The sequence below is a fragment of the Anas platyrhynchos genome, chromosome 29 (genome assembly GCF_047663525.1).
Source record: "Anas platyrhynchos isolate ZD024472 breed Pekin duck chromosome 29, IASCAAS_PekinDuck_T2T, whole genome shotgun sequence".
NCBI classification, from domain to species: domain Eukaryota; kingdom Metazoa; phylum Chordata; class Aves; order Anseriformes; family Anatidae; genus Anas; species Anas platyrhynchos.
In genome coordinates, this window is record NC_092615.1 from 4,636,314 (window position 1) to 4,651,747 (window position 15,434).

Sequence of the window (15,434 nt, forward strand, 5' to 3'; positions counted from 1 at the left end):
GCCGGGCGCCCCGGCAGCAAACAGCGGGGCTCACGCTGGAAGCGCTGGTGGCAGCTCCAAGCCCCAGGAAGACCAACTTCCCCGCGGTGACCTATATGTGCTATAAATGCTGCAGACACGGCCTGCATGACGTCAGCTCCGTCCTAGTGGCAATTGTTGGGTTTCGCCTTGCCAAAAAAACGCAAAGCGGAGGTGCTGAATTGTCCGGGCGGCGGGATAGCTAAACCAGTTCCTCCCTGGTGCATTTAAGGACAGAAATGAGGGAAACAGTGGCAGCGCTTAAAATAAAACCAGGAGACAAATATAAAAGCAAAGAGATCTCAAAGCTGGAGGGCTTGCATTAACACTTTGAATTTTCCTGGCTTCAGAGAGCAAACCGGGTCCCCCCTCGCGAGGAGGCCACCCACGCACGCGCCAGCAGCCCAGCCAGGGGCAGCCAAAGCAGTCATTAATTGGGATTTGAAGAGGATTTCAATTTGGGGCAGCTTTATCACCGCAGTTTTCTAGTAGCAGTGTTTCATATTACCACACTACCTTATTTACCAGCTAGATTTTGGAAGCGAGAGCCTTATCCTGGCAAACGGGGCGTTTTGGCTGGGAGTCAGCAGGGTCCCTGCCCGGCTCCTTCCACTTCCAGCTCCCCCTGGGCAGCACAGAGCCTCGAGCTGAAGGCTCCTCCGGAGGGGAAAAAAGAAGAGCTCCACCTTGCCCCAGGATCTCCCCGAGGAGGAGGGAGATGAAGAGTGGGAGGCCACGAATTCACATTTCCAAGGGTGGGCAGAAGCGCAAAACATAAATGCTCCTGGCGCAGAAGGCATCAGTTTATTATCTGGGGGTTATTGCAATAACGAGGTATTGATGTTGTAGGGCGTGCTGCTGAGCCAAGACTTCAGCGAACTGGCGCTTGGTTCCTCCTTCCAAGGAGAGGGATGGCAGCGGAGGGGAAACACAGCACTGTTTTACCAGGGGCATGGGACCCAGCCGAACACAAGCGTTTGAAAAACACGAGGCACACTGAAGATGAATCCCAGGCCTTGCTGTGCGGTGAGCAGACTTAAGGAGCTAATCTCCAGGTCCAGATTACCGATGGCTGCAAGGCGCTCTGCTCCCTCAGCAAGTCCAGGTCCCCAAATCCAAGGGCCATCTGCTCCTCACCTCCGACCAAGCAGCGCTGGTGACAAGTCGCCGTCGAGTTCTGAGCTAGCTGCCTGGCTGTGCCTTTGAGGATGAACCAGCCTCTGATGGCACCTTGCTGTCAATTAGTAAATTAAGCTTAACCACCATCCACAGACTATGAAAACCACAATCTAGGACCTTCTGTAGACAGCCTGGATTCTTCTAGCAGCTGCACTGCACCCCTGTACACTGCACACCTTATTGGAATCTTATTGCTGGGTGAATAACTGCAAAAATCCTTCTTCAAACACCCAGAAGTCACAAATGTGAAGAGGAATTGAAATGTGTCCCCCTCACTCTCCAAAGGTGAGGCTAAGCACAACAGGCTGAGGAGCGAATGCTGCTGGTGCAGCAAAAGGTTTCCCCTAAACCAAGCCTCAAGATGCATTTCAAACACAGGCTGCCTGCCTGCAGGACAAAAGAGCTGCCCCAGAGCCCCAAAACCAGGACAGCAGTGATTGTGCAACTGCTGTTGTATAATATCAGTCCTCTGTTTTTATGAACTACTCACAGCCAGGCTCAGAAAGCACCAGCCCAGAGGAAGGGTGGTGTCAACATTACCTTTCACTCACCCGAACGAAGAGAGAGGGGAAGAAATAAAAAGAAAGAAAAAGGTTCTGCATCGTTTTGGCTGCAGCCCAGCTAGGCAGAGGGGGTCCGGTCACCACGCTGGCTGCACCAGCACAGCCTTGCTTGAAGCCTCAGCTCGCTGGCCAGCTCTGCAAGCCAGGCAGCCAAGCCAGCCTCCAAGCAGGAAACGAATTAATGGGAGCTTGCTCCAGAGCTATTCTCTCACTAGCGTGTAGCATGTCTTTGGTGGATTATTTTAACAGCAGAAGTCGCAGGCACATTCATACACAGGAACACTCGCTGGGGAGATCAGCTTCCATCTGGGTTAACCCGAGAGTTTCTGCCCTTGAATTTCCTCCCTTTTCTCCAGCACCCACTCAACGGCTTACCTCCCTGTAAAAATGTTTGCTCAAAAACATCTTGACAAGCAGCTAAACAGTTCCACATTCCCCTGGCCCCAAAGAGCAGGAGCAGAGCACTGCACGTTGCTTCCACAGGAGCTCCCCTTCCCCGCCACCATGCAGAAATCCCACCCTGCTCCCTGTGGCTGGCCACGGGCACTGCCCTTTCCCCAGACAGCTCGACTCGAGCCAACGCAGGAAGGTCAAGTTTTAACCATCCCCAAAGCAGCAGCATGTTTCAGCAAGAAGGGCAAATTAAGCGAACTTCCTGCATGCCAGGGGCTGCAGCGAGCCCTGCGCAGAGCACACCTTCCCCGGGCATCAAAAGCCTGGCACGGCACCGCGCCGTCCGCCTGGCCTGGGAATTCTCCGCTTCAGCCTCAGATGAATCCACACCGTGCTTCCAAAACCAGACATCTAAAAGCTCCATGCCCTTCAGAGCCTGCTGCTCCTCCCGCAGACACCCTGCTCCCAAACCCCTTTGATGCAGGCATCCTTGTACCCTTGCTAGCAGGGATGCAGCCGCACGGTTCTGCTCTGCCCCCCAGCAGCCCCAAACCTCGTGCACGGCTCCAGCCGCCCTCGCTGCCCATCTCCCTGCTGCCAGGAGGGCTTTGTGAAGGCACCTTTGGGAACAGAGAGATCCCACTCACAGCAGGGAGCTGCTGGGGGGCTGAATGAAGCAGACACCCAAATTGCACCGGAGTCTTCCTTCAGGCAGCCGAGCCCCAGGAATTCACCACCAAGGAAGTGTCTCCTCAGTGATGTGCAGAAAAAGTCTCCCAGGGTCCAGTACACCCACCCCCAGCTCTGGTAGCAGCCTCCCAACCAGAGGCAGACCAGCACGAGCAGCTCTGCCTGCCCGGAGACACGCAGAGCAACAAGGAGAGCATCCGAACCAGCAGCAGACAACCACCAGAAAAACACACAACACACAAAACTACCGAAACCGCTCCGGTTGGGTCTCTGGTAGCAAACACACATTTATTGTAAGAGACTACGTTGTTAAAGAGAAAAAAAAAATAAGATGACAATACCTGATCCTCCAAACTGAGTGCTTGCTAGGGTCGTGGGTCTGTTTTTTCCATTAGCCACTGGCAGGGGAAACATCTAGAAAAACAAGGAGATGAGAGGGAAGGGAAGAGAAAAGAGATTTCAGTATGTTAGTTTTGCTGTGCTGCTGCAAAGGGGGGGTCGTGTTGGGCAGGCAGGGGGAGGAAGGGGGAAGAGAAGCACTTTACTGATGCAAAAAACTTTCCTCTCCCCGCGTCCCTGCTACATAGATCAGCTGCAGGAGGGACAGGAGAGCAGCGCAGCTGTGCGCTAATATACACACACATTCCTACGTGCATAAACTTCTCCTGTGTACACAGCGTGTCTGGTTCCTTAGGTGCAGTTGAAAGCCATCCAAGACGCATCGCTGCTGCGGTCAAAACCGACAGTTTCTGCCCCAGCCTATTCAGCACTGCCCAGCCAGGAGGGTGCCCCCGGAGCCGTGCCGAATGCCCGACTTCATTCATAAAAAGCTCCCAGGCCAGCGACAGCACCCGACAGAGCTCACTTCGTCCCTCGACCCCCAGCACGGTCTCACCCCGTGTCCAAGGCCACCCAGCAGCCCCATGCCAGCTCCCAACCCCGGTCCCCAGGGGCTCCAGCAGCACCACGAGCGAACGCAGCCCATGGGCTGGCAGAAACTGTGCCAAGTTCAAAGGTATTTAACTCCCGCCGAGCAACATTTGCATATTTTGCAAAGTCAGTAACGCTGGCTACTCGCTTGCTATGCTGCTGTGGCCACAGTATCACAGCTCATCTTCTGCCAGGGAGCTTCCCCAAAAACACTGCGTACCTCATCAGCGAACCCGGGTCAATATATTTAATGTAAGGTGGGAGGGCTTCAGAAGCTGTTATTTAAAAATCTATATGCACCTGCGTGCAGCAGAAAACTAATTCTTCTCCACACAAATGGAGCTCCAGCCAATAAAACAACTGGTGGGAAAACGCTTCGTGAATTAACATTTTAATATCCTTTTACTACTCAAGATACTTTCACCACCAAGTCATTTGAATTTTTATTATTTTTAGCTTTGCAATGTCTGAGTAACTCAAAAGTTTAATGCTTTGAAGATTAAACAATGTAATGGCACAAGAGCCTACAGAAAGGCAGCGTTTCGTGCCCTGACATAGCTGATGTCTGGCTGTGGTCAGAAACATTCCTTTGTACAGAACCGTCTGCCCAGCTTTGTTTTTACAAAAGCTGGGGAGAAAAAAAAAAAAAACACAGTTAAATGTGGTAGAGATGCAAAGAGAGCAGTTAAGAAACCAACTGCCATTCAAAAAAGAACTCAAATTTGGGATCATATATATTTATGAAGGTGCACACTTGAGCAGTACAGAAGCACACGCATTTAAATAAAGGTGTAAGCAGCATTTAAGTGCACGTGTGGACAACCAGCAGCAAGCCCGCAGGCACGTTCCTCCCCGCGGTGTCACCCTGCTGCCAGCACCCTGCTCCCCGGGGGCTCAGCCCCTGCTGGGGCCCCCCCTGCACCCCCAGAGGCTCAGCCCCGCACCCAGGGGGCCGGTGGCCCCACCATCGAACAGGCCTTGTTTCCTCAGGAAGTCGGGCTAGAAAACAAAAACAAACCCTGACGACACCGAATGTTTGCAGCCTACCTTCCTTTCAGTGCTCTGGTTTGTTTTTGCCAGCGCTGTTTTCTGCAAAGATCCCTGAAATGACTAAAAATGGAATTTGCACAGCTGACCCGGCCCGGCCCTGCTCACACGTCCTCCCATTGAGGTGGGGAAGACGACCAAGGGGTCCGGGACCCCTTTTCCAGGCAGCGAGAGGCAGTTCTGCCCACATAAGCACGGGGCACCCCCACCCTGAGCAGCAAAACAGAACCCCAAGAGCTCCCCTGCCTCCTTTCCGCGAGGTTTTCTGCTTCCTACGCGCCGATGCCGAAAACCCCGCGGTTGGAGCAGCAAGCACCAGCGGAGAAAATGAGCAGCCCTGTTCCACTCTGCACCTTTACTCCTGCACAGAGGTGTCCCCCCCGCGTGCGGCAATCCCCAGCACGCCCCCGCGGGGATGCCCTCGCCACCGCGCCACCGCCGCGAGGTTTCAGACTGATGCAACCCTTCCTGCGCTCCCTCCCGCAGGGATCCGCGACCAAGCGGGGTGCCCCGGGTCACCCCGCGCCTCGAGGCAGGCTCCGAGCACCTTTATCGCTCGCCGGCTCCAGGAAACGTTTCAGTTTTTTGGTGGTTTTTTTTTTTTTTTTTTACTTTTTTTTTTTTTGCTGCCAAGTTGTTTTTCCACCATGGTGCGGGCTGGTGCACGGCCGTGCCGAGGAGCTGGGTGCAAGTCATTCGCGAGGCGCTCGCTGGCGTGTGTCACTCACAGCCAAAGTTCACCCACCCACTGCGAATTTCCTTTCTGCTTCGAAACGCAGCTTTAAAAATAAACTTCAAGGGGGGGGGGGGAGGATGACCGGGGCTGGCACACACCAGAGGGACCCAGGCGCAGCCTCGGAGGAGCTGTAATTGGGTCATTACTCGTCCTTTGTTGGATTTGAATAACGGAGATGTAAGTGGTTATGTAAAATCCCCCATCTTAAGGCTCTGTATATAGTTTCTCAAGTCATGTCTCCGGCCTCCCTGACAGCTGACAACAATGCCCTAATGCTCTACCTCCCCCCCACCGAAGGATTTATTCCCCCTCCACTTCTCCCAGATTAAAAGATGCAAACCCAGAGCACGGGGAGCTCCCAACACCCGCGCTCGCTGCCGGGGAATTACAGCTGAGAGACCCCACGCTCCCGGCAGCAAAGTTGTAAGCAAGAGAGGGAATTTGCCAGACACAAGTAACAATATCAAGCAGCATTTCATTTATTGGGCACTTCCACCAGTGCATCAGTGTTTTCAAATTAAAGAGCTGTTTTCACTTCCCCCGCTCCTCCACCTTATGAACTCCAGGCTGAGCCAACCTCAGGCCTGAACTCAAAACCTGAAATCTATTTTGCAGAGTGGAAAGCATCCAGCTGTTAATTCGGGGAGAAGAGGGAATTCGACTCAATAAACGTTGCCAGCAGGATATTTCATACGTGTTCATTTAAGGCAGGCCTTCCTGACTACAGCCCCAAACGTCCACCGCGGCGTAAAGCAAACTTCACCACCGCTTCCCTCGAAACAAAAGCGAGAGTTTTATCATGGAAACGCAGGCACCGCGCCTTGGCCAGAGCAGGGCACTCGGCGCTGCTTCAGCAGCATCCAGCACTTCGGGAGCTGCAGGAGCAGGGGCAGAAGGAGCTGCTCAAGCCCTGCTGGCTGCAAACAGTTCGGTTTCCACTCTTATTTCAGCAGCTGGATGGCGAGGGCCAGCAGGCAGCGAGAGCCGTCACTTGCCGAGGAAGCAGCCCTAGGCGACTGCTCAAGCCTCTGCCCACCCTGCAACTTCTCACCGAGTTAGAAGCCCGCCCTGACAAGCGGCATCCCCGCAGCATATGGTTAATACTCTGCTAATAATCATGGCTGTTAACAGTATTTCACTTCTGCCAGAGACCCAGGCTGGCACGCAGCCGCCTGCCTCTCTCCGGCTTGGCAGGCGCGCACCGCGGCACGGATGAGCCCCCAGCCCCGTCCGTGGGCAAGGCAGAGCCCTGTGCCTGGGCACCCACCCCGGGACATGCCTGTGCCTTCCCAGGACACGCAGGCACCAGCAGCAGGGCACAGATGTGGTCCGGGATGGCTGCAGCGAGGATCTGACGATGCACGTGTGGGCAACACCCGGGCACAGCTCGCACCGCACGTGCCCGCCAGCCCCAGCCTGGCACAAAGTCACGCACCAAAACGAAGGGCTGCTAAAAAGGTGGAAGCCGGCGACGCGAAGCAATAGGCAGGATGCTTTCTCGAAAGCTCTCCTCCAGATTTGCAAGCCTGTTCTGGACTATTGCCAGGGAGCGGTGGTGAAAGAAAGCTTACAAATTACCTGCACTTTGGGGCAATTATAAAAGGCAATTTGTTCCGAGGTAGAGGTAAGCGCTGTGCCGCGCACACCCCAGAGCAGCAAGCCGAATACAGGGCTGCACGTTTGGCTCCAGCTCGCTCAGAAGCACGTTGCTTTGGTTTTCACCCTCATTGTCAAATTACACTGGCAGAAAGCTTCGGGTGAGTGCTTCACAGCTCAGCAGCTACCCAACATGTTTCTTTATTAAAGAAGGCACAAGCCTTTCTTTCCAGGGCTCTAAGCCTCATTTACAGCCTCTCACACAACCCTTTTATCAACTCTGCAAACCCACCAGGGCCAGACATTAAAATCCACCCAAAAGACAGCACAAAGCTGGACCACGGGCTACAGGGGCTGAACATTCCCTAGGAAAAAGGAACTGAAAGGCTGATCTGAAACAAATGCCTCCAGCCTCTCTGAATCTTCCCTCCTTCCACTCTCTTCTAGAGAGGATTATTGGGCTCCACTCCTGCTTATTCCAAAAAAAACATATAAATACACTTGAGAATGAGATTTGTGGCCAAAAATTCTACATCCCAATGACACAAGTACAGAAACCCACAGCGCAGTCTCCCTGACACCCCCACATTTTGCACAAGCCTGCAACGCCAGGGTGCCCAGCTCCCAGCGAGGAACCTTTCCATTTCCACTTCCCATCCTCCAGGAGAGATGCTAATAGCCCTTTATGCAAACTCAGGAGAAGGCTGTGCATGTGCGGAGAGACGAGGGCTTGTGAAACAGACCTGGCTCACATCCAGCCTGCATCGGAGCCCATCGGCCAACTTATCCTGGAGGGAATGTCTTCGAATCACTCGCTGGCAAATGACATTTGCAGGCCCTGATCCTGCAGGCAGCCGCCCCCGGTGCCGCTGCTGAATGCATAAGCCTCAGACGAGCGCAGAACAAATTCTGGTCATTCCCCAGGTTTACATCAGCGTAGGAGAGCTGGAATCAAACCCAAATCCAACCCTTGGCCGCAGATTAATCTCCAAGGACAGAAATATTCATATACAGAGGGAACAGGTCAGCACCCCTCCAGGGAATACAGCTCTCAGCATGCAACTGAGTGAGGATGGGTTGTCAATTTTGAAAATAAGGGCTTGGGTTTTTTAAAGCTCTGAACGGGGAGTGGGATTTGTGTGGTTTTTTCCTCAGAGACCAAGCAAAGCAGGAGCTGGCACAGCCCCAACCTGTGAGCAGGCTATGGGCTACTGAGCGAGGCTCAGCCCAAAACCTGGCACTGCCTGGTAGACGAGCCGGAGAGCCCCGGGACGCCAGCTGAGCAGCAGGACCTCGAGGATGAGAGCAGAATAACCACACACCGCTCCCCAGCGAAACTGGAGGTAGCCCTGTTTTTAAAGGTATGCTTTAACCCAGTCCCACGACCAACGGTAAAACATCCTGCTGTTCATTTAATAGTGCCAGCCTCCCGACAGAAGCCCAGCACTAGGAGAATTGGACTCGTCCTTCTGCAGGAGACTTGATTTTATGTGGGACAGAGGCACCACCGCCAAAACTCCCCAGAACGGAGCCCAGCAGGGACAGGTACAGCCCCAGCTGTACAAAAAGGTTTATTCCTCACTGCTAAACCTCAGTGCTTGGGTGCAAAGCTACCAGGCTTCAGCACTTTCCACAGGCGTCACAGCTACAAGGACAGCAGGCACCCCCGCTTTTGCCACCTTTTTCCCCTTTTACTCTTCTCCCCTCCTCCCTACGGGGCAAGAAAATCAACCCGGGGGCCAGCCCGCAGCCAAAGCCACGGCGCCCATGGTTATTCCTCCTCGAGGAGCTGTTTTCTCTATCTTCGCAGTACGTTTGCTTATCTTAAAAGCAAGACGCGCGCTCCAAACCCCGTGAGGGTGCAGCAAACGACAGAGGAACCCAACAAAGTTATTTTCTTTTTGAACACGAGCTCTCCCCTCCGCAAGTCACCTGCCAGCCCCGGTGTGGCAGAGGCTCGATGTGCTCGGTGTGGCACGTCGCTGACTGCAGACGGCAGCACAGGCAGCTGTGCTGGGGACTAACCCGCGCTCTGCTGCGGCTACCAGGGACTTCTCTTCCCTCTGAGCCGCGCACATCCTTCAGGGGGAACTCTTAGGTTCTGTTTCTTTGAAAACGAACAGCCCCTAAAGGCAGCTAAAAGGTTTCCAGTAGAGCAGAGCGTGGGGAACGCGAGCGCCTAACTCCTGCAAAAATAATGTGCTGGAGAGCTTGGACAAATTTCAAACCGAGATAGAATAACCTGTGGGAGCAAAAGTTTAATAGTCTGGATCTGGGGAGAGGAAAGAAGCCTGATTAATCAGCTACTGAAGTTACATCTTTGCATTAGCTTTGTATCCATGGCTTCAAAAACAGTTACCTGGCTCTTTCACCACCAGCATTTAAACAGGCTACACACAAGGACGTTACGTTTCCCCAGAATTTCCCATCCAAAAAAAAAAAAAAAAAAAACAAGAAAAAAACACCGAAACCCACCAACCCCCCCACATCTCTGTACTCCCTGCGAGGAAACAATATACATCGAGGGGAAGGGGGGGGGGGAGGAGGGGCAGCAGCTTTGCTTTAACTTGAAAATAAACAAGTTGCAGCACATGTGCATGCACACAAACACGGCACATCTGAAACCCATCACGGCCAATTTCCAGGCTCCCATTTCCTCCCCCGTGCAGCTCCGAAGCCCCGGGCCCTCGCTCACCATACTGAAGTCCAGCAGGTCACTGAGCTCTTTGTCTGTCCCAACTGCAGCCATTCTCTGCTGCTGCTGATTCATACTCCCACAGACTCAACAGTGGCAGTCCTAGAGAAAGCAAGGGGGAGGGGAAGGAGATATTTTAATGACTAGAGCAAACTACCCACCCCATTGATGAATATTTAAAAAAGACACAGCGAGAGGAGAGAGAAAGGGGGAAGGAGAAAAAGAAAACGCAGCCAAGCGCTGAGCCCCGGCGGGCTGGGAGCACAGGCAGAGCCCTCACATCGCACCCAGGGGCAGGAACAAGCGGGCTATTGACCAGACACACTTGGATGTTAGTTTTTTGCTGCCAATTCCACTAGTTCGGGCCAATTCTGGTCCTGGCGTGCGGCGAATGAAGGGGGAAAAAAAAAAAAAAAAAAAAAAGAGTCAACTCATTTATCAAAGGGTTCAGGCAAGTTATCACTCGGGCGCTTGTCTGGCTCGGCTCGCCCCTTCGCCTTCCCCCACGCTCGCTCTTGTCCTTGCCGAGTTTTGTTTAAAAAACGAGAGAAAAAAAAAAAAAGTCTGATCTTGTGCCTCTTTCCTGGAGGTTGCTGAGCACCTGCAGCTGCTGCTCCAGGGCTGAGCGTGGGGATGCCCAGCGCCGGCGAGAGGAGTGGTGAGAACGGCCCCCCCCTCCCCAAAAAAAAAAGGGCCTGAAGAAAATTAAAAAAAAACGCCTTGTTTTTGGAGGGGGCTGCAAAAATAAAGCTCTTCAGGCAACCTGGCAAGATAGGTAAATATTATTCTTCCTAATTTTACGGATTTTTTTTTGTTTTGTTTTTTAAAAGGGAGATTGATCTTTTTGGCCAAGTCACTGTGATAGAAAAACATTTCTTTGGGAGGGAGGAAGAGAGGCCTGGGAGGAGATAAAAGATTCCTTTTTTTTCTCTCTTTTTTTTTTTTTTTTAGGAACTCATTCATGGTTATAAAGGGCAGCTGGCCAATAAATTTAACTCATTAATCATAAGGTTAAAAAAAAAGAAGACAACTGCATGTGATCCAAACTGTTTGTAAGCTGTGCCGGCTCAGCCACCACATTTCAATAAAGTTTTAAAATACAAAATATACCGAAATCTGCCCAGCACGGAAAAACAGCCCGGGGATTTTTTATTTTACTTTTTGTTTTAAAAAAGGAGTTTAAGTGTCACCAGTGCATCTGGACATTATTTTTAAAGCGCCTTCACCCACCCACAGCCCTGCTCCCGGCCGTGACGGGGGGGGGGGGGCGGGCAGGGAGCCCCCTTCTGGGGGTCCCTTGGGTGCTGGGGGGGGGGGGGGGGGGGGCAGCACCTTGGGACCCCCCCCATTTCCAGCACACGAAGCCCCCCAAGGCAACACTCGCCCCGGGACAACTTTAACAACTCGCAGTGCAGGGTTCAGCCAGGGCCTTTTTGAAAAAAATAACTATTTTCACGTCTTTTTATAAAAAAAAAAGGAAAAAAAAGCAAAACAAAACTCTGTTTTTAACTTAAAAGTTAAAAGGGCCGCCGGGCCCCGTCCTCCATCCGCACAAAGGCCGGGGCCGGGCTGACCCCGTGGGACTGGTGGGGGGGTCCCCGGGGGGGGTCCGAGGCTGCTTCCCCGCTCCCCCCGGGCCCCCCCCGGGCAGGACAAAGGCTGCCAAGGCCCGGCCGGCTCCGTGCCCCCCTCCCGGCCGGGCCGGGCCCCTGCAGCCACCGCTCGGCGTGGCCGGGGGGGGGGGCGTTTGAAGCAGCCTCTGCCCCCCCCAAACCCCCTCGCATCGCCCCGGGACGAGCCCAAGCGGCCCCACCGCCACCCGGACCCCTTCGTGCCCCCCCCCCCCACCCCCAAACCGTGCAGCCCCCCCCGGGCCGGGGTGGAGGCCGAGCGGCCCCCCCCTCCTTTTAGCCCCCCCCCCCACCGGCCTCACGCTAAGGGGGGGGGGCTCAGAGCGGGCCGCCCCCTCCTTGTGCCCCCCCTCGAAACTTTCACAGCCATGGGGGGGGGGAGGAACAGAGACCCCCCCCCACCAAAACCCCCCCGGGGGGGCCCGGCCCCAACTTCGCAGCCACCGGGAGCGGGGCGAGGGAACGGGCCCCCCCCCCCATAAAGAGCCGGACCCCCCCCCGCAGCGTGGAAAGGGGGTGAGGAGGGGGGGGGGTCCCGGTGCCTGCAGCCCCCCCCCCATCCCCCCCTGCAAACTTCGCGGAGCGCCGGGGACAAAAGAGCCGGGCCGGGGGGCGCCGGGCACGGACCCCCCCGAGCCCCCCCCCCCCCACCTCAGTTCCCAGCCCCCCCCCGGGGGTCCCGCCCCGCCCGCGGCTGCTCGAGGTCTGCCCCCCCCCCCCATACCGTTCCCCCCCCCCCTCCTTAAGTTTTTTTTTTTTCTGTTTTTTTATTATTTTTTTTTTACCTGTTCCGGGGCACAACCGCGCCCCCGGTGCGTGCGCGGAGGGGCGGCGGGCGGGGAGAGGGGGGGGGGGGCAGGAGGAGAAGGGCAGCGCATGAAGCTCCCGCGGGCACCCAGGCGGTGGCTGCGGCCCCGGCCCGGCCTTGGAAGCGGCCGCGGCGCCCTGTGCCGGCGGGCGGCCCCGGCCCCGGCCCCGGCCCCGGCCCCTATTGTTCTGGCGCCGCCGGCGGGCACGGCGCAGCGAAGCGGCAGCGCCTGGCTCCGGCCCGGGCGGCGCGTGCGCCCCGCGCCCCCGCCCCCGGGGTTTGGCCGGGCCCCAGCGCCGCCGCCTCCCCCCCCCCCCCCCTCCCCCGTTAGGCCACGCCCACTCCACCTCAGGCGCCTCCCCTCGCTGTATCCCTCCGCCGCCTCTCCTCTCCGTATCTCCCCCCCGCCGCAGCGAGGAGAGGGCAGAGATGAAAGCAGCGTGGGGGGGAAAAGGGGGAGAAGGGGGGAGCGCGGCGGGAGGGGTGTGGGGGGTGTGGGGGGGGAGGGCCGCCGTGAGGAGAGGGGGACTATGTTTTGTGGCGGAGGGATACAGACGAGGATTGGGTGAGATGAACACTGATAAGGCCGCGCGGCGCTGCCCAATGGAAAGGGGGCGCAGCGCGAGTGGCGGGAGGCGTGGCCAATCGGAACGCGCCCTGCCGCGGGGCCCGCCCACCAAGCGGGGAGGCGGGGCTCTGCGCGGGCAGGGGGCGGGCGTTGTTTCGCGTCGCCGCCCGCAGCTCCCCCGGCGGCCGCGGGGCCCCCGACGGGGCGGGCGGGCAGAAAAGAGCCCGGCCGGGGGCGGGGGCGGGGGCGGCCCGGCGGGCACTGGTGTTGGGTGGGCAGGGGGTTAGCGAGTCGAATAAAGTTGCTGCTTTATAATTATTCGGTTATTAACCGGGGGTTAGGGGTGGCGCTGGATCGCTGCGCTCCCAGAGCAGACGCCGAGCGGGGCTGGGGGGGAGATGCCCCAATTCTGTGGAGGATTTGGGGTTTTCTCCCCTCCTCTCTGGATGCCCTCCCTGGGCTTGTACCCGCTGGCTGCTGGGGTGCTGAGCAGCGGAGCGGTGCCCGTCGGGGGGCAAAGGGAGCAAGGGGTGGGGAGGGAGGACACAGGACCCCATGGGGGATGCAGGTGGCAGCAGAAATGTCCCCTCTCCCCCTCTCCATAGCACCTGTGACACCCCAAATGCCTCCCGTGCCTGGAGACCAAACAATACTGGAAGCATCCTCGCCCCTCTGCCTTCAGCCCCATCCCTTCATCGAGCCCCGGTCACCCTGCCATGGCTGGCTCGGGTTCCCTGCAGCCTCGGCACTGCTGTGCCCCGGCCGGGAGCCTTCCCGGGGGCACCGAGGGGCTGGGGGTGACATAAAACCACTGCTGGGAGCGGGGCTGAGCCCTGACTGGGGTGCAGAGATGTCACCCCCTGGCCCATGCTTCATGCTCCCGGTGCTAAAGGAACAGTGGAGCAGCCTCGTGCAGTGCCCCTTGCCTTTCCTCCCGTGTTTTGTCCCTGCCTGGTGGCCCCCCCCTCGGGGTGCTGTCACCCCCCTGTCCCCCCCCAGAGCGGTCACTCTCCCCTTGCTGTGAAGCGTCGCCCCTCGCCCGCTCCCCCTCCGCCTTCCGCTCTTCGGGATGACAAGGAAGAGATTAAACATTTCCCTAATGCGATTATATTCTAATTTTGCCTGTGTGGCCATAATTTCCCTGTCAACAATCGCAATTAAAGCTCAGAGCCCGGGTGCCCTGCCACCGAGGGCTGTGCAAAGCCCCACGGGCAGCGACAGGGGTCCTGTGGGATTTCCCTTCCCCGGGACACCCCACACCATGATCAGCTTTGAAGATTTCCCTTCCCCAAGCCCTGCTCACTGCTGGGTGTCTTTGCATGGGCTGAAAATAGAAAGAAAAAGGGGGAACCTGAGTGGATTTGGGGGTGGGCTGGTGATGGCAGCGGGTGCTTAGGTGGGTGTGAGTGTGGCACCAGGCTCCTGGTGGCAGGGGCATGACAAAAAGCGTGTGCCCAGGCCTGCCCACAAGGCTCAGGGCTCCTCCAGCACCACGTTTCACTCTAAGCAAAGTTCCTGAAGTGCCCAAAGTTTCTCGGGCATGGGGACAGGCTCCCCGGGGTGGTGGTCACAGCCCCGAGCCTGCCAGAGTTCAAGAAGCGTTTGAACACCGCTCTCAGACACGGTCTGATTTTGGGTGGTCCTCTGGGGACCCAGGAGCGGGACTTGATGATCCTCGTGGGTCCCTTCCAACTCAGGTATTCTATCTTTCAATGATTCCCCTTCCAGCTCGTGGCACAGCCCTGCAGCTTCCCATCTGGGGGCTATTTTAGGGCAGAACCGGCAGGGATGGGGGCAATACGGAAAGGGGCACGACACGGAGACGGGACACCCGCTGAACAGACGTGTGCCAGGCAGACACCACCTCCATCTTCATCCTCTCCACCTCCACTTTCTCCACCCCTGACCCTGGAGGGGCTCGGGTGCGATTCCCCATGCAGAGATGCGAGGAGCCCACAGGGCCCCCCCAGGTCCCCCGCAGTGTGTGCCGCGGGCAGACCCCATGCAGAGCTGCACGGCGCTGTGACACCTCAGGTTCTCCTGATTTTCACAGCCCAGCCCTTTGGGATGGGGATAGCAGCTCTCGTCTCTGCAGCTGTCAGGGCCACCAAGAAGTGAGCAGAGCTGAGATCGGCTCCTGCAGCGCCAGGAGCTCCAGTGAAGCAGTTTCACAATGACTCCGGCACTGCTCAGAGCGAGCCACGGCAGGGGAAAAAATTGTTGCACAAGGGGGACCCCAGAGCACAACCTGACCTGAAGGAGGGCGTGGAGGCGTTCCCCCGTGGGCAGGGTGTTCCGTGAGGCTCCTCACAAAGCTTTGAGGACGCTGGGGACGTGCCCTTGGCCAAGCCTTGCTGGAACAGGGTGAGCCCATCCATGCACCACTCTCTGGGGAGGAACCAAGGCTGTTACAAAAGCATTTGCCACCTTAGAGAAGGGTTTGCTGCCCTGGCAGCTGGCAGCGGCGTTGTCGGAGGCCTCCTGCTGGCATCCTGTGGGTCCAGAGCACCCCAGCGGGTCTGGAGACATCAGCACAGGAGCAGCACGGACCCACAGCGAGGTTCCTGCCCATGCTGGGTG

At 56.8% G+C, this 15,434-nt stretch overlaps 1 protein-coding gene across 9 annotated transcripts in view; it reads right to left on the reverse strand.

Moving 5' to 3' along the window:
* Positions 1–12,563, reverse strand: part of TCF3 (transcription factor 3) — a 72,145-nt gene extending 59,582 nt beyond the window's left edge. For 4 of the 9 annotated variants that reach the window (XM_038169035.2, XM_038169038.2, XM_038169037.2 and 1 more), the window contains exons 1-3: positions 12,264–12,562; positions 9,848–9,949; positions 3,185–3,257 (exon numbers count right to left, since the gene is read on the reverse strand). In XM_038169035.2, the coding sequence (XP_038024963.2) occupies positions 3,185–3,257; positions 9,848–9,922 (148 nt within the window). In that variant the 5' untranslated portion in view covers positions 9,923–9,949; positions 12,264–12,562. Of the gene's footprint in view, positions 1–3,184; positions 3,258–9,847; positions 9,950–12,263 lie in introns of all 9 variants that reach the window. The other 5 variants (XM_038169043.2, XM_038169042.2, XM_038169040.2 and 2 more) reach the window with 2 other exon arrangements.
* Positions 12,564–15,434: the final 2,871 nt, after the last annotated feature.